The 16,467-nt window shown below is 45.5% G+C and overlaps 1 protein-coding gene across 1 annotated transcript; it reads left to right on the top strand.

Moving 5' to 3' along the window:
* Positions 1-11,747: 11,747 nt before the first annotated feature.
* On the top strand, positions 11,748-14,382 carry LOC123123018 (uncharacterized). Its single transcript, XM_044543415.1, has 2 exons — positions 11,748-12,164; positions 13,605-14,382. The coding sequence occupies exons 1-2, from the start codon at positions 11,960-11,962 to the stop codon at positions 13,928-13,930; spliced, it is 531 nt and encodes a 176-aa protein (XP_044399350.1). The 5' UTR covers positions 11,748-11,959; the 3' UTR covers positions 13,931-14,382.
* The last annotated feature ends 2,085 nt before the right edge of the window (positions 14,383-16,467 follow it).

Below are 16,467 nucleotides of genomic sequence, written 5' to 3'. Positions count from 1 at the left end.
CGAATTGCATGCGAACATTATTGATTGCATGCTTTGACAGGAAAATAGTAAAGGGTGATAGGAATGGTAGGAAATAGGAGCACTTGCAACAACTACTTCCATGGATGTGGTTTGTGTAGAGTGGCGTGCATATCATAGTTATATCTCTATGCAACAACGTTATTACAAGCATGTGATTCACAGTTAAGAGACTTCACATCTAGTGCAAACTTCATACAGTAGTAAGATGAGATTAGTGAGAAGATGAGGACTCTTGTGATCAGCGGAGAAAACTAAGCTACTGGATGAAATGAGCATACGTCACCAAGATTTGGCACCCGGGGTCCGCTTGGTTGTTGGGACACGTTGTTTGATCTATGTCACTCCTAGTTCATCATGTTTTCTTGGGCTGGCCTCTGATCTACTGCAACAGCCTAACACATTGATCAACAAGGTTCGTATTTAAGTACGCACATGCCAAAGGAATGAGTCTGAGCAACCTTACTCAAGATGTGTTGGTGTACAAAATACCATACTCTCATTTCGAAAAGCTAGAATCAAACCTTTTATATGAGTAATCACACTAAATTTATGGTAGAAGCGTATAACTTCTCAATTATAAAAAGAGAAGCCGTTTTATAAAGGATATTCTTGCATGTAGTTGAGAAACTCTATTTTGTGGAAGCTAACATGCCTTATGTAAGAAAAACAAAATGTCTTAGAATTGGTTGCAAAAGAGATACATTTCTTTGAATTTTTATAGTATCTCCAGTAATGGGGAAAGTAAAATAAATGTGTTGACCTTCGTTTGACCCAACATCAAAATGAACAAATAAGAGAATTGGCTCGACATGCTAGACAGAGAAGATATGTTTTTTTGGGGGAACGTTGCCTTTTATCGCCTAACCAGCCTCGACCGTAATAATGTCATCATACAAAACAGAGAAACAGAAAACCAAGTCTTGATAAGTTATCCAGGCAGTCATCCCTAGCTAGAGGATGTGCCACACGGTTGGTCGTGCTTCTAGCCCAAATTGCCCTGAAAATCATCCATGGAAGCAAGAAGCTCCTTAATCTCCACGATAAACGCCCATAGTGAGACTTATCCAGCTCCTGATTTTTCAATGCTTGCATCGCACCCATGTTGTCAGTCTCCAACTCGATCTGCCGACCGCCAACTTCTAGGGCTAGCTTAATACCTTGACAGGCTCCTACCACGAACATGCCATGGTGATCGCGTACGACCGTGCCCGACTCGTCCACCTTCATCGAGCTCCATCCACGTTCACCTTTAGCCAACCTTGGCCAGGAAGTCTCCACAGCTCCGGTGGTTTCCTCCTTGGTTGGATAATGGTGGACTGTGAGCCGACGCGCACTCCTTGAGCAATTTCTAGATCCTCATGACCAAGGCATGCTGTGATTTTCTTTACCTCTTTGATCATGCGGACCAGATATGTTGACCTAACTATGACACTAGACATGCATGCATGTGATTTTCTTTACCCCTTTTGATCATACGGTTGAGTTTTAGGGCTTCTTTGGTTCACGGGATTTTATGTTTGTATGACACTACAGATCTTATTATTGTACTTTTTGTGTAGTAATTTTAAAAATAGGTCGGTGGGGATTGTAAATTCTTGAGTTTCATTTGAATCAAATAAAAACTACCTCCCTTTTTATCAAATACTTTGAACTGGACGAATGAATAGTGCCATGAACCGAAGATCTCCTATTATGTGTTTCTATCGAGTTTTCCTTTGAACAAAGGAGGGATATAACAAAGGGATTGAGGCATAGCCACACAATTGCATCTGGCTCACAAGGCTCCACTAGCTTTCTTTTGGAAATATGAACTTTAGAACAAAAGCATAAGAAAGTCATAATTTGACCCACGCAATAGCTGAGCTTGGGATCAATTCCTCAGTTCAAGTTATTTCTAACGTAATACTCATTATGTTAGACAATGCACATAATTTTTTTAGAGAAAAGTACTAAAGTTAGTACAAATTTGTGTCACTTATTTTGAGACGGAGGGGTTATGTTTTTAGTCTCTCAAGTTCATCAAAAGTATAGATTTGGTCCTTCAAATCACAAAACTGAATAAGTTTGGTTCAAAACCAGACTTTGAGTACGTTGAACGAGTTTGCCCATGTTGAACAGGTTTGATCAATGAACAGTAAATTCAAAAAAATAGCAAAAAATAAATAAATGAACTTAAATTTTGTGACAACCAAGATTCTTGTGTGTGATAGGTGTGTGTAAATTTTTGTGGTCAAATAACATATGAGGATCTCTAGCAAAAAAATGGCCTTTTTTGTGAGCCAAAATATGTTTTTTTTGCCACGAGGTCCTCGAATGTCGAAACACCACACAAATATTCACACACCTAGTGCACCCAAGCAAGTTGGTTGCCACAAAAATTGTTTTTTTTAATTTTGGTTGCTATTTTTTCAAATTTACTGTTCATCGATCGAACCCCGATAAATGTGGTCAAACCCGGTCAACATAGTTAAAATCTGGTTTTGACGAAACTTATCCGGTTTTGAGATTTGAAGGACCAAATGTCTGCCAAATAATCTTGAGGGACCAAGTCTATACTTTTGAAAAACTTGAGGGACTAAAAACATACTTTTCTCTAATTTTTACATGTACTATAGACCAGCCATCTCTTCTCAAGGATTCTGCTTCCCATATAATCTCAAGACAGTGGAGAGCTCCAAGAATATGATGGAACAATGCTTACTAATCGCGTCCAAGTAACATTCACAGATCTTAGCACAATAATCAAGGAAGATGCATGGGAAAGATGTGTAGTTTTGACTTATGATTGGGAGGCATCGGAACAACCTATCGAGTAAGTGCCCGTTTTATGGTAAGTACAATACTCCACTAACGTAGCTCAAGACCAGAAAGTAGTGACTTAAACAAGCTTCTAATATGGTCAGCACAAGCTCTTTATCTTTGAAAAATAAGCAAAAGCCTCTCATCCTCCGCACCTACATGCACATGTTCATCCGCAGATCATCTGTGCAGACTAGAACGATAAGCTTCTGTCGTGTGTATGCTTCTTTGAGTACACGCAGTGTTCTAAACCAATGCACATTAGAGTAGTTTACAAACAAGTGTTGATTCTCACACATACATGCATGCTTCTTCATTTCGTCAAGAACACGAAACCAGGCTCACCTCTTGGAACGAATTAACTGAAGTGGAAGTGGTCGTTCCAGCACAGCCGGATCTCCAGATTTGGTCATTCACACCACTTCACGGGTTCACTGGTATCAGATTGATTTCCTCACATCAAAATTGGAACATAGAATCAGAACCTTGAGCTAGTGGGAACTAGCAGAGAAACCCAACTTTACCTGCATGGACGCCTACCCTTTCGTGTCGCCCCCGCAGGGTGATGAGGGGGGTAACCTAGAGCACCACCACCAACCCATTTCTTTGCCCCGTCCTCCTCCCTTGCCGCCGCGAGAGGGTGCGGCCAGGCAAAGCTTGGCCGGCGCCGGCGAGGCCTCCTCGTCTCACCTCCCAACGGCCTTCGCGTGGGCCAACTCATCTGGATCGGGATGTCGCGCTGAACCAGGGTGAGGTGAAGCAGCGGCACAATGACATGGTGATGGCATAGCGGCGTGACAGTGACATGACAGGCTGGGCGTTAGGGGCGAACATGTTGTGGCGGCTGCTCTGCCCATCGATGGAGCAGGCTGAGGACAGCTTGGGTCACAGGCGGCCTTCTCTACCCGTGTTGTTGGCCAGTGGGGTGGTGGCATGATGGTGGTGGAACATGTCCGGTCGCGGCCTGGCGGTTGGCCTCATTTCGGCTGGTTGGGGCGCCGGTGGACGGTTGGTGCGAGCTCTCCCCGCGGGAGTGCGGTATTTTTGACGGTAATCAAATGGCAACGGTTGGTGGCTTTGCAGATTGACGTGTTATGGGGGTGCCGAAGGCGACGATGCCTGGCAGGGTCGAGGCTATTGGGGCAACTGGACGGCCCCGTATCAAGTTCTAAAGTCCATAGTCTGATGGGGCTTGATTTTCAACCCTCAACTAACCACGGTGTTTGATTTTCAACCCTCAACTAACCACGGTGTTTGATTTTCAACCCTCAACTCTAAAACCGGTCGAATTTCAACCCTGAACTTGTCAAACTGTCCATTTTACCCCCCTTGACTCGGTTTGAGGCTAGTCAAGTGGTTTTGACCCGGTCAAAGCTGACTGGGCAGCCCAGTCAACATGCCACGCACACAGGATCGCATCTTATCCCCATCTCTCTCTCTTGTTGTTCAGTCTCACCCCGACCCAAATCCACCCTGCCGCCGCCTGGGACGCCGCCGCCCGCGGCCACCACCTCTTCGCCGGCGACCGGTAACCGGGCGCGCCGCCGCCTGGGACGCAAGGGCCGCCGCCGCCGCCGCCTGGGACGCCGCCGCCCGGGGCCATCACCTCCACCGCCGCCTGGGACGCCGCCGCCCAGGGCCACCACCTCCACCGCTGCCTGGGACGCCGCCCGCGGCCACCACCTCCACCTCCACCGCAGGTTTGCCCTCTCTTCCCTCCCTTCCTCCCTCTGTTTCCCTTAGGTTTTTGTTGCTGCTGCTAACCCTAGCCGCCGGCGAGCTGCTACTGCTAGCTTGGGCGAGTTGTTGGTGCTGCCACCGCCGGCAAGCTGCTAGCCGCTGCTGCTGCTGGTCCTGCCCTTGCACCCCTTGTTAATAGTGATTTTCCCCCTCTCTCTGTTGCTGAAACCCTAGTAATGATTTCTTATTTTGTTTTTTCATCTCTTGTAGATTGAATGGATGCTCTGGATTTCTTTGTTGTGCGATTCCATTTCAATGGTGCATTTGTGCGTGAGGGTCAAAATTTGGAATATGTTGGAGGCAGCGAGGAAATTGCTCATGTTGAGCGGCGCAGTTTGTCCTTACGCACTCTCATTCTAAATCTGAAAGTGCATTACAGTGTTGCTCGACGAGGAGTAATTATGATGCTGCATTGGTTATATCCTGGAAAACAATTGTCTGATGGATTGATGGCATTAGTTGATGAAAATTCTGTGAAGTACATGCTCTCATATGAAACAGATGGAGGCGTAGTGGACATATATGTTGAGGACATCAGTAGTAATGAGCCAGAACAACAAAGTTATAGGGATGATGAAGTACCCGCAGGCGGTGATGAGAATTCAAAGCAAAGTTTTGGGGATGATGAAGTACCTGCTGGTGGTAAAGAGGAATCAAATCAAAATGATGTTGTTGATGGCAATGGTACCGATTCTTCATCCGATAGTGACTTTGTGTTATCGGATTGCTCAACATCCGATGATGAGGTGGAGGAGATTAGGCAGAAGTACAAGGATTTCAAGAGCAAGAGCAAGGGCAAGGACATCACTGCTATAGAGAAGGCCATTGCACCTTCGACAAAAAAAAAGATAGTAGCTGACTCAAGTGATGAAGATGATGAATCATATGACGAAGATAGTGATGGTCAGCTTGTTGTTCATGAGTCCGAGTTCCCAAAGTATTCGAGTCAGGCTGAGGTGAAGAAATTCAGTTTGGGAATGAAGTTTAGTGGAAAGAAACAGTTCAAAGAGGCAATAGTGGACTATGGTCTTAGGAAGAGGAAGGAAATAAAATTCATTAAGGATGAGGGTGACAGGGTGAGAGCAAAGTGCACTTGGCCAACTTGCAAATGGGTTTGTTTAGCGAGGAAGACTAGCAAGTTTGAAAGCTGGCAGATTACTTCTTTCATTGATGAGCACACATGCCCAAAGAGGAGAGACAACAAGTTGGTGACATGCACCAGAATAGCCAACAAGTTTGAGAATTTGATCAAGTCAAACACTGACTGGTCAGTTCAAAATTTGAAGGCCACGGTGCAGGAGGAGATGTTTGCTAATGTACACATATCGAAGATCAAGAGAGCTAAGGCAATTGTCTCAAAAAGGATTCAAGAGTCAAAATTGGGTGAATATAGCCATGTCTTCGATTATCAGCTAGAGCTTCTTAGAAGCAATCCTGGTTCTACTTGCATAGTGAAGCTAAACCCTGACAATGAAGTTCCAACCTTTGACAAATTCTATATATGTTTTGATGCTTGTAAGAAAGGTTTTCTGGCTGGATGCAGAAAAGTCATAGGTTTGGATGGATGTTTCTTGAAGGGGAGAGGAGGAGAGGTGTTGAGTGCAATTGGAAGAGATGCAAACCATCAGATGTATCCGATAGCGTGGGCACTTGTAGACAAAGAGACCAATGAAACCTGGGATTGGTTTGTTAGCCTGTTGTGCTCAGACTTAAAAGTTGGAGATGGATCGAACTATGTTATTATTTCTGATCAGCAGAAAGTAATTCTCTTTTAATCACATTTTATCATATTACATTGTGTTGTATGTTGTATGTTCTGACTCATGTTGTCGTTTCTTGCAGGGTATTCTCAAGGCTGTTGAAAATTGGCTACCAAGAGCAGAGCATAGGAATTGCGCAAGGCACTTGTATGCAAACTGGAGGAAGAGCTATAGAGAGAAGGAATGGCAGAAGCTATTTTGGGCATGTGCAAAAGCTAGTTCTCCAATGCTTTTCAATCTTGCAAGAGCGAAGTTGGCACAAGAGACTGTTGAAGGGGCAAGGTATGTGATGAAAACTGACCCACACCATTGGAGCAGGGCTTGGTTCAGGTTGGGCTCTAATTGTGACTCGGTAGACAGCAACATTTGCGAGTCTTTTAATAAGTGGATTGTGGAGCCTCGCTGTTTGCCAGCAATCAGCATGTTTGAAGCCATTAGGGTGAAGATAATGGCTAGGATAGAATATCAAAGAACCGAGTCGGACAAGTGGACTGGCACCATTTGTCCCACGGTACTTAGAAAACTGAAGAAAAGCATAAATGCCTCTGCCTATTGTCATGCTGCTTGGAATGGTGAAGATTTATATGAGGTGACTCATAGAGAACATAGGTTCCAAGTGAATCTAGAAGAGTGGACATGTAGTTGCAGATATTGGCAACTATCTGGTCTTCCATGCCCTCATGCTATATCATGCATTTTTTTCAAAACCAACAACATAGATGATTACATTGACAAGTGCTATAGCATAGAAGCATTCAAGAAAACTTATGCTTTTTGCCTTCAACCTGTGGAAGGCAGACCTGCATGGCCTGTGTCTGAGAGGCCAAGACCTAATCCACCAGGGGAGATTATGATGCCCGGTAGGAAGAAAAAGCAAAGGACTAGAGAGCAACAAGAGAAGCCAAGGTGTGCCACTAGGGTTTCTAAGAGAGGTACAAAGATAAGATGCAGCATGTGCAGGCTACATGGGCACAACAGGACATCATGCAAAGCAAGAAATGGCACAGGGAGTTCAAATAGACCAATGCAGCAGCCTCCTGAGCAAGGCCAAGGTCCTACTAGAAGCAAAGCACCATCAGCTGCTTCCAAACAGCCTGCTGCAAGCCAAACTGCAACAAGTAGCCAACCACCATGTGCTAGTCAAGGGCCAGATATGGTACACTACCCAGGAAATATGTATGAACAAACCTGATTACACTATCATGTATATATAACTAACATTTGTCATGTTTCTTGTAGCCTTCACGCCAGAGCAGCACTAGGCAGAGCAAAAGGAAGGCCACTAAGGAAGTGGCTGCACCTAACCCAAAGAGAAGGGCGCCAACTGGAAGCAGCAGCAGGTCCAACAATTTCTCCGGAAATACAATTAGTGTGCAAAGAAGCTCCAATGTCAATGTTAATGTATCTACCGGCAATTCTAGCGCTAGAGCTAGCAGCAGAGTTGTAAAGCACACAAAGAAGTATGCGGGGTTTCGAAGGCTGCTTGGATTTCAATCATGAATCAGCTAGCAACATCGCTGCTTGCCAGAAATGAATTATGTATTGTGTGAGACATCTATGTGTTGTGTGTGAGACCTCATCTATGTATTGTGTGTGAGACATCTATGTGTTCTGTTTGAGACATCTATATATTTTGTTTCAGATCACTTCTTTGTGTGTTTGCAATCATTTTTTCCATATGATGACCAAATGCTACCAAATGGTACCAAAATGCTGCCCAAATGCTATCAAAATGCTGCCCAAATTTTCAAATTCAGCCACTATTCGGTCAAATTTTTGAACCGAAAAAAAGTGCCCAGAAAATTCTGAAATTTTTACACAACAACACTCATATGATGTTTAGATAGCTGGGAAATTTTCAACTTAAATGGATTTACAGATTGAGAGAACCATCAATTTTTCAAATTCAGCCACTATTCGGTCAAAATTTTGAACAAAAAAAAAAAGTGCCCAGAAAATTCTGAAATTTTTACACAACAACACTCATATGATGTTTAGATAGCTGGGAAATTTTCAACTTAAATGGATTTACAGATTGAGAGAATCATCCATTTTACAGATTTACATGTGGCATGCTGACTGGGCTGCCCAGTCAGCTTTGACCGGATCAAAACCACTTGACTAGCCTCAAACCGAGCCAAGGGGGGTAAAATGGACAGTGTGACAAGTTCAGGGTTGAAATTCGACCGGTTTTAAAGTTGAGGGTTGAAAATCAAACACCGTGGTTAGTTGAGGGTTGAAATGTGGACTTTTCTCTAGTCTGATGGGGCACCGATTGGTGCCCCAACTTCGATGGTACTTGTTGGCAGTTGGTCGGTGGCACGTGTCTAGTCATTGGTACATGGGTGAGGCATGCCCCCCCTGTCCGAGACAGGATCCCCTGTGCATGGCCTGGAGCTTTTTTGCTGGGTGGCCGATGCGTCGGCTTTAGCCTCTCTCTCCGTTCTACTATGTGGTGGTGGTATCTCGGGTCGAGAGGAGGGGGGAGATACTTGCTTCCCGTATTGATTGGCCATGTCTCCACATTGTGGTGTCAGTGTGAGGTTCGACATCAGATGCCAGGGCAGTGGCTACGGATGGCTGGTACTAGGCGGCTCTCCAGTGAGCTTTGTGGTGGCGACGGTAGTTGTTCCTCTTGATCGTGTGGGCGACAAAGGGTGCGACGGTGGGTTGTCTAGGCTCATGCTCTTCGAGCAGAGGTGGCGTTGCCTAGATCTGGATTGGGTGGTCAGGTCCTCGTCGCGGTTTTTGTTCAAGATGCCTCATTGGTGCGGCTACAGATACGAGCAAAAAATTGTGCTTTGGCGCCGGCGCCGGCGGCGTCCGTGGGTGTCACCTTCCTCCTGAGGACACTGCCATGGATCCATCTCTTTGATATGGTTTCGCATCGCAAACAACACACTAGATTAAAATGTTTGTGCTAAACATCTTTTTGCACAAGTGCTACGTCGAGCAATTACCTCCGATGTTGGCTGTATAGCAAACACGACGTCAATGCACTACTAGGGAAAAGCTTATAGGTAAACGCTTACTAGTAGCGTGGGTTTATACCCCTCGCTACTGCTACTTACTAGTAGCGCGGGTTTATACCCCCGCTACTACTAAGTTGATAGTAGTAGCGCGGGTTTATAACCCTCGCTACTACTAAGTGGTCTCCACCGTGCCCCCCCCCCCCCCGGACATACCATAGTAGTAGCGAGGGGTATAAACCCGCGTTACTACTAAGTTGATAGTAGTAGCGCGGGTTATAAACCCCACGCTACTACTAAGTGGTCTCCACCGTGCACCCCGAGACAAGCCATAGTAGTAGCGTGGGGTATAAACCCAGCGCTACTATTATCAACCCACCGACACATGTATAAACAAAGCACATGGAGGCCCAATCCCAGACCCACACACTCTCGATTTCACTTCTCCCTCCCACCTGCAATGCCCTTCCTCGCCCACCGCAATTGACGGCCTCGCACCTCGACGTCTCCCTCAAATCCGGCGACCTCCTCTTCCACCGCAGCCCCCTCCCCTGCCCCTCCTTCCTCCTCCTCCTCCGCTGCTAGAAGGAGAGGGAGATCTAGCAGAGCGCTGCCCATGACGATGGCCAGATCTCTGATGGAGGCAACCCATGGCATCGTCTAGGGTTTCGGCTCCAACTCCGGCGGCCACCCGGTGAGTTGCTGCACCTACTCCTCTCTATCTCTCTCTTCCTCTTCTAATCCTTGTCTTTTTTTTGTAGAAGCAGCAAAGGAGAGGTGTGGAGAAGATTTGGATGGGGAAGCACCATCACCATGGACGACTTCGTCCCCTCCAGGATCAGCATTGGCCATGGATGAAGAGGACGATGACGCCTAGCAGCAGCAGCCATGGCTAGAATTTATTTTTTAATTCCTAATTAGTTGGTAGTAGCGAGGGTCCAGACCCACGCTACTACTAACTAGTAGTAGCGCGGGTGGCACTCACGCTACTACTAACGGACATAGTAGTAGCGCGGGTGGCACCCGCGCTACTACTACCAGTTAGTTGTAGCGTCGTAGTAGTAGCGCGGGCACCCGCGCTACTACTAGTCTTTTACCCCGCGCTACTACTAGGCTTTTTCCTAGTAGTGATGTACAGTATGTGCAATAGATGTATCACCCCACACAGACTCTTACGTAAGAAACGCTTGTGACGTTTTATATATTGCAAACGCTTGCTTCAGGAGTTGTGCCTGGGATAGGCTTTGTCTTCGCATACGATTGCTTTTGCTAAATCGTTTGCATCCTCGAGCCCTATCACAGACGATTAACTTGGATCATGTGCGATGGGCCCCCCTATCGCACACGTTTGCAAGGCTAAACTTCCAAACCGTGTCAGCGAAAGGGGTCTAAACCGTTTGCATAGAACTTTACTGCACTAGTGTAATAGAGTCAACCACATGCGAAAATATAATTAGAATGTCAGTATGACAGTACATATCGTGTTGTTGTACTTTTTGTGTACTAATTCTAAAAATAGGTCAGTGGGGATTGTAAACCCTCGAGTTTTCATTTGAATCAAATAAAAATTACCACAACTTCTTTGCTCTGATCCTTGGAAACGGACAGATGAATAGAGCCACGAATGAAAGATCTCTTATTATGTGTTTTTATTGAGTTTTCCTATGAACAAAGGAGGCATGTGTGACAAAGGATTGAGTGTAGCGAATTAATTGCATTTGGCTCACAAGGCTCCACTAGTTTTCTTTTGTAAATATGAAATACATAAACCAAAAAATACATAAAAACTACAATCAGACCCACGCAATGGCTGAGCTTGGGACCAATCGCAGCTTGTTTAATACCCATCATGTTAGACATTGCACATTAAATTTTACATGCACTATGGACCAACCATGTTTTCTCAAGGATTATGGTTCCTATATAGTAACTTCCTCTTCTTCACAGGTTCCAATACCCAACCGCCCCTATACATATTTCCCCCAGAACCTAGTGTGAATCTATATGATTTCGTTGTACACTTGATCAAATACTCGGTACCCAAGTACATGATGGAACAATGCTTACGAATCAGGCCTGGTAACATTCACAGTTTTCGGCACAATAAGTTCAAGGAGGATGCATGGGAAAAGACGTGTAGTTTCAACTTAGAATTGAGAGGCATCGGAATGACATATTGAGTGAGTGTCCGTTTTTCAAGGAGTGTGATGCTCAGTCGGGGTGGTTCAACGGGAGAAAGCCGTGACTTCGACAAACTCATAATATAGGCGGTGCACGCTCCTTGTTTCAGAAAAAGAAGCAAAAGCCTCTCATTCTCAGCATCCACACACACATGTCCATCCATACAGACCAGAGAGGCTACACCGGCTGTACGTGGGCCGTGTGCGTGCTTCTTTGAGGGAGGGTGGGTTTTCTTTTTTGACCAGAGAGGCTACACCAGATTTGGTCACCCACCGCCGTGTCGTCTCACCGGCCCGTCCCCACTCGCGCGCGTCCGGTCCGTCCCCACTCACACACTCACTCCCACTCCCCCTCTTTACTCCCCACGCCGCCGCGCCGGGCCGCCGACAAGCCACGCCTCCCCGGTCCCCACCCCACCTCGCGCCGGACCGCAGCGCAGCGCAGTGCGGCCGTGCCATCAATCCACCATCCACCCTCGGCGCTCAGGCGATGGCGGGCCGCTCGTCGTCGTCGTGGGGCCCGAGCCCCGCGGCGGTGACGGCGCTGGTGGCGCTGCTCGGGCTCGGCGTCGCGGCATACATCGTCGGCCCGCCGCTCTACTGGCACGTCGCCGAGGCGCTCGGCGGCTCGGCGGGAGCCTGCCCCGCGTGCGCCTGCGACTGCGACGCGCTCCCGCTGCTCCAGCTCCCCGAAGGTACCCACCCCTCTTGCTTTCGGTGCCCCGACCTACCCGCCCAGATCTCCTTGCTCCGGCCGTTCCACATGGCCCTTCTTTCCGTGCCTTCGCCGTGCAATTTTTCTGTGCTGTGCGAGCAATGCGTTTGTAGCCGCTCAAAATTGCGTTCTGCTGTAGGACTGTGGATAGGCTAAGAACTTGGCACGTTTTGTATGTAAATTAGGGGATCTGTGGATTTTCTTGAGGGACTCTAACCTGTGACTTGAATGTCCTGCAATCATGCACAGTTTAGCTTGCTCAGTTTGTTCAATGCTTGTGCATAAGATTTTCTGTGCCTGGCCTTGCCAAGACTGATTGATTAACGGAAAGCATACTTCAAATTTGGGTGTGAGGCCAATGTGTTTCCCTTCTTCAGAAGACATAACATGGGTTCAGCTTGTGCCTTGTAGCCTTATATTGGGAGTAATTATGTATGGTCACTGAACACGATAAAATTGAATGTATAACATGCCTTGCTACTGTCCTACTGAAATATTGAGGCCTATCTTGTGTTGGTGCTATCGCGTATTAGCATTTTGATATTTGTTACTCGTATTTGATTCTCAAGCTCCACCTAGGATAGCATCCTTTGTCCTTAGTCTACTCAAAGATCTCTAGTGCTCTAGTTGTTATTCGTGGAAATCTTTTCTTATGTTTATTGTTCTCTATGCACTCTTAAATTAGATTGTATCCATGATACTCTCTGTCTTGTCAGTAGTTTTACTAGTATTGCTTTCTGCTGTGGACGGGACATGGTAGTATTGTGGATAGGCTCAGAACTTGGCATGATATGTAAATTATGGGATCTGTTGATTTTCACTTTATGGGGGGATTCTAACTTGTGATCTGAATGTCCTAACAAGCATGCGTAGCTTAACTTCCTCGGTTTGTTCAATGCTTATTATGCATCAGATTTTCTATGCCTGGCCTTGCCATGGCTGATCGATTATAACTTTAGCTATGCTTGAAATTTGGGGGTGAGGCCAAGATGTTTTCAGTTATTCAGAAATCAGAACATTGCTTCAGGTTGTGGCCTTATATGTATTGCAATATTTGTTCTTTGATTCTCAAGTTCAATCTGCGATGCCTTCCTTTGTCCTTAGTCTAAAAGATGTCTACTGCTCTAGTTGCTATCTGTGGAAATATTTTCATTTGTTTATTCTTCTTTCCACACTCTGTAATTAGTCTGTATCCATGATATACTCTGTTCCGTCAGTAGTTTAACTAAGTAGCTCAGTTATTTTTCTCCATATTTACAGTTAGTCTTGACTTGGATATTACGCTAAGTAGTTTAACAAAGCACCCAAGGTAATTGTCAAAAAATAAAAAAGCACCCAAGGTCTGCTTATATTCCATAGCATATTTTGCAATTATCTTGTGACTGGTTTAACTGGTTATTATTGCTTCTGATGTTTCCAGACTGTGCCAAGCAATTCAAAGAGGTCAAGAATCATGCTTCCGGTGAAGAAACAGAGTTACTAATAGAAGAGCTAAAGCAGAGAGAGGAGGATGCAACAGAAGCTCAGCAACAAGCCGATGTAAAGTTGCTCGAGGCTAAAAAACTAGCTTCGCAGTATCAAAAGGAGGCTGACAAATGCAGTTCAGGTATGGATACATGTGAAGAAGCTAGGGAGAAGTCAGCAGAGTCGCTGCTCGGTCAAAGGAAATTAACTGCTTTGTGGGAGGAAAGAGCTCGGGAACTTGGATGGAAACCCGGGAATGTCAAACCACACCTGAATCAGTAACGAACACTGGAGGACGGTGATTGATACAGCATGCCAACCAATAGAGATCTTATTACAAACACCCTCCCTCGGTGATAGTGGCAAGGAAAAAGGGTTTCAATTCTGGTGACCTTGCCTCACTTTGGGCCACGACGAGTTCCTTTGTCCATAGTTATTTTATATTGGGTTTGTCAGCATTGTCACCAACGTCCATAGCTGTTTGTCAGCATTGTGTTAAAATGGCCACAGAATGACACTCATCGCCTCTAAGTCTTTAAAGGGTGATCAGTTTCTTGGTTGTTGTTTATGAATTATGGTAGTAAAGAAGGAATTGCTCTTATTTCTACAGAGTTGTGGACTGGATAGTTGTTAATGAGTTGTGACATTCTGTTTTCCCCAAATTCTCATGATATTTTGAGATGAAGATGGTGTAGTATATATTTATTTGAGATGATATTTTGGTCAAGTGACTACTGAAGAGGCTGTCAAAGAAAGGGAGAGATCCCAAAGACTTCTTCAAACCTGTCGGTACTTTTTCATTTGAACTATGCATGGTATTGAGATAGACAACTTATATGCTGGTGCTTTGTTTCTTTTACTCACAGAGAATTCAAGTTGTCAACCTAACATGCCCACAATAAATGAAATATCTGCCTTTGCCAGCTCTCAAAACCTTTGCAGAATTCACCCTCTTACATAAACTCTTCATGTTCTTCTCTACCATGTCCACGTCTTATATAAGTTGAGTTTTGATGCTATGTGTTGCCCAGGAATTGTATTTGTATTTGGTACGCTCTAATAGTATTGCTCAAGTGTGTTGCTCGGGGGAAAATGGTAAAGATTGTTAGGACTGATAGGCAACGGGACTACCAGAAATAGTAGATGAAAAGGATTCTGTGTGCATAAAGTGTTGTGTATGTCATAGTTACATCTCGATGTAATCAAGCTACTAGTTATATTCAGGTCCAGCAACACAGGGTCAACAAAGAAGATAAAAATGATGAGAAGATGTGGAACCTCAAGGAACGTGGAGGACCTCTAAACCTTGAGCACGCGAAAATAATCGAACCGGATGTACAAAAAGAACCGGAAGCGCAATCTTTCCCAGTGTTTCCTGTTGGATAGGGTTGGCCGCCCATCTGTTGCACTAGCCTGATACATGATGATGAAGGTTAGCGTGTAAGCATGCACATGCCACAAGGGATATCCAAGGAATCTTGCTCATCATATGTGGATGTACAAATTACAATTCATGTCATTTCCAAACGCGGAATTTATTCCCTTTTGTATGAGTAATTGTAAACTTTAATTTAGATATCACTGTGTACCAGCTTCATCGAAATAAAATTTGGGAGTGGCGAGCTCCTCAATAGAAAAGGAAGCTATTTTGTACAATATTCTTGTGGTTGCGGATTTTATTTGTGAGCAATTGACGTGCGTCCAGTGTTACTGTCAGGAAAAAGAAATAAATGTCTTCAGAGTTTGTTGCGTCAGAAAGACATGTCTTCAGAGTTAATCTGAAGGCATACAAATCCACGGCATAGCGGTGATCGCTCCATGAGTATCCGACGTGTACGCGATGCTCGCCATCGTGTCCATCCACAGCGTGCTCCTCTCCAAAGCCAAAGGTGAGGGCAGCGACCCATCACTCTAGGATGTTGGCAGCAACAACGTGCTCTCGCCGGAGAAACCCGAGGCCGTGCGGCGCCACCACCCGAGCACGCCGCCCGTGGACCAAGTGAAGAACTCCATCGAGTTCCCCCTCGTGCCCTGCTGCCTTGGAGGTTCACCGGCATCTGCAGCGGCTCACGGCCACGGCGAGCAGTCACGCTGGAGCCTCACCTGCACCCAATACCGTTTTCACGTCTATGCCGGAGCAGGGTGCGTTGCCAGGACGATGCAGGGAGAGGCGGCAGCGCTTGCCGTGATGGCCGTCAATAAGCTCGACATCGGCGGGCATGGCGCATCGTGGCTTGAACGCCACGAGCTGGTAAGGCAAACGGGAGACCAATGCGGATGGGAGCAGTTCAACGGCATATGCATGTTTTTGGTTGTCTTTTTCCTCTTGAAGTTGAAATTATTTCTGGATCGCTTACAAATCCTAGACTAAACTTGCCAATCTGTGCTGTGTTTATTATTCTATACTTAAGTAGGGTAGTTTCAAATTCTTTTAATAAGTACTCCCTCCGTAAACTAACATAAGAGCGTTTCTTTATCTTTACCTAATATTAAAAGACGGAACCTTTCATAGTTTTTCATATGTCATCCCTTTATATCCGTTGATTTTGTGTTAACCACAAAGATCAACGGCTGAGATTTAAAAAGAGAAAGGTTTTTTGTTGGCCTTCCGCCATCCCTTAATATGGGAAACTTTTGTATCCATGCGTACGTCCCGTCCTTCCCACCTCACCTCTAGCACATGATTTATTTGGAAACAAATCGGACAGAATCTGTCATGTTTTCCCGTTCATAAAAACCAGACGCCTACCTAGCCCCTCGCACGACCACGGATTGGAAATTAAAAACGTGCACGGGATTTCGCTAGGGTTCACATGTAG

This window comes from Triticum aestivum, chromosome 5D (assembly GCF_018294505.1).
Source record: "Triticum aestivum cultivar Chinese Spring chromosome 5D, IWGSC CS RefSeq v2.1, whole genome shotgun sequence".
NCBI classification, from domain to species: domain Eukaryota; kingdom Viridiplantae; phylum Streptophyta; class Magnoliopsida; order Poales; family Poaceae; genus Triticum; species Triticum aestivum.
Note: the sequence above shows the minus strand (reverse complement) of the source record. Positions and strands in the feature narration are given on the sequence as shown.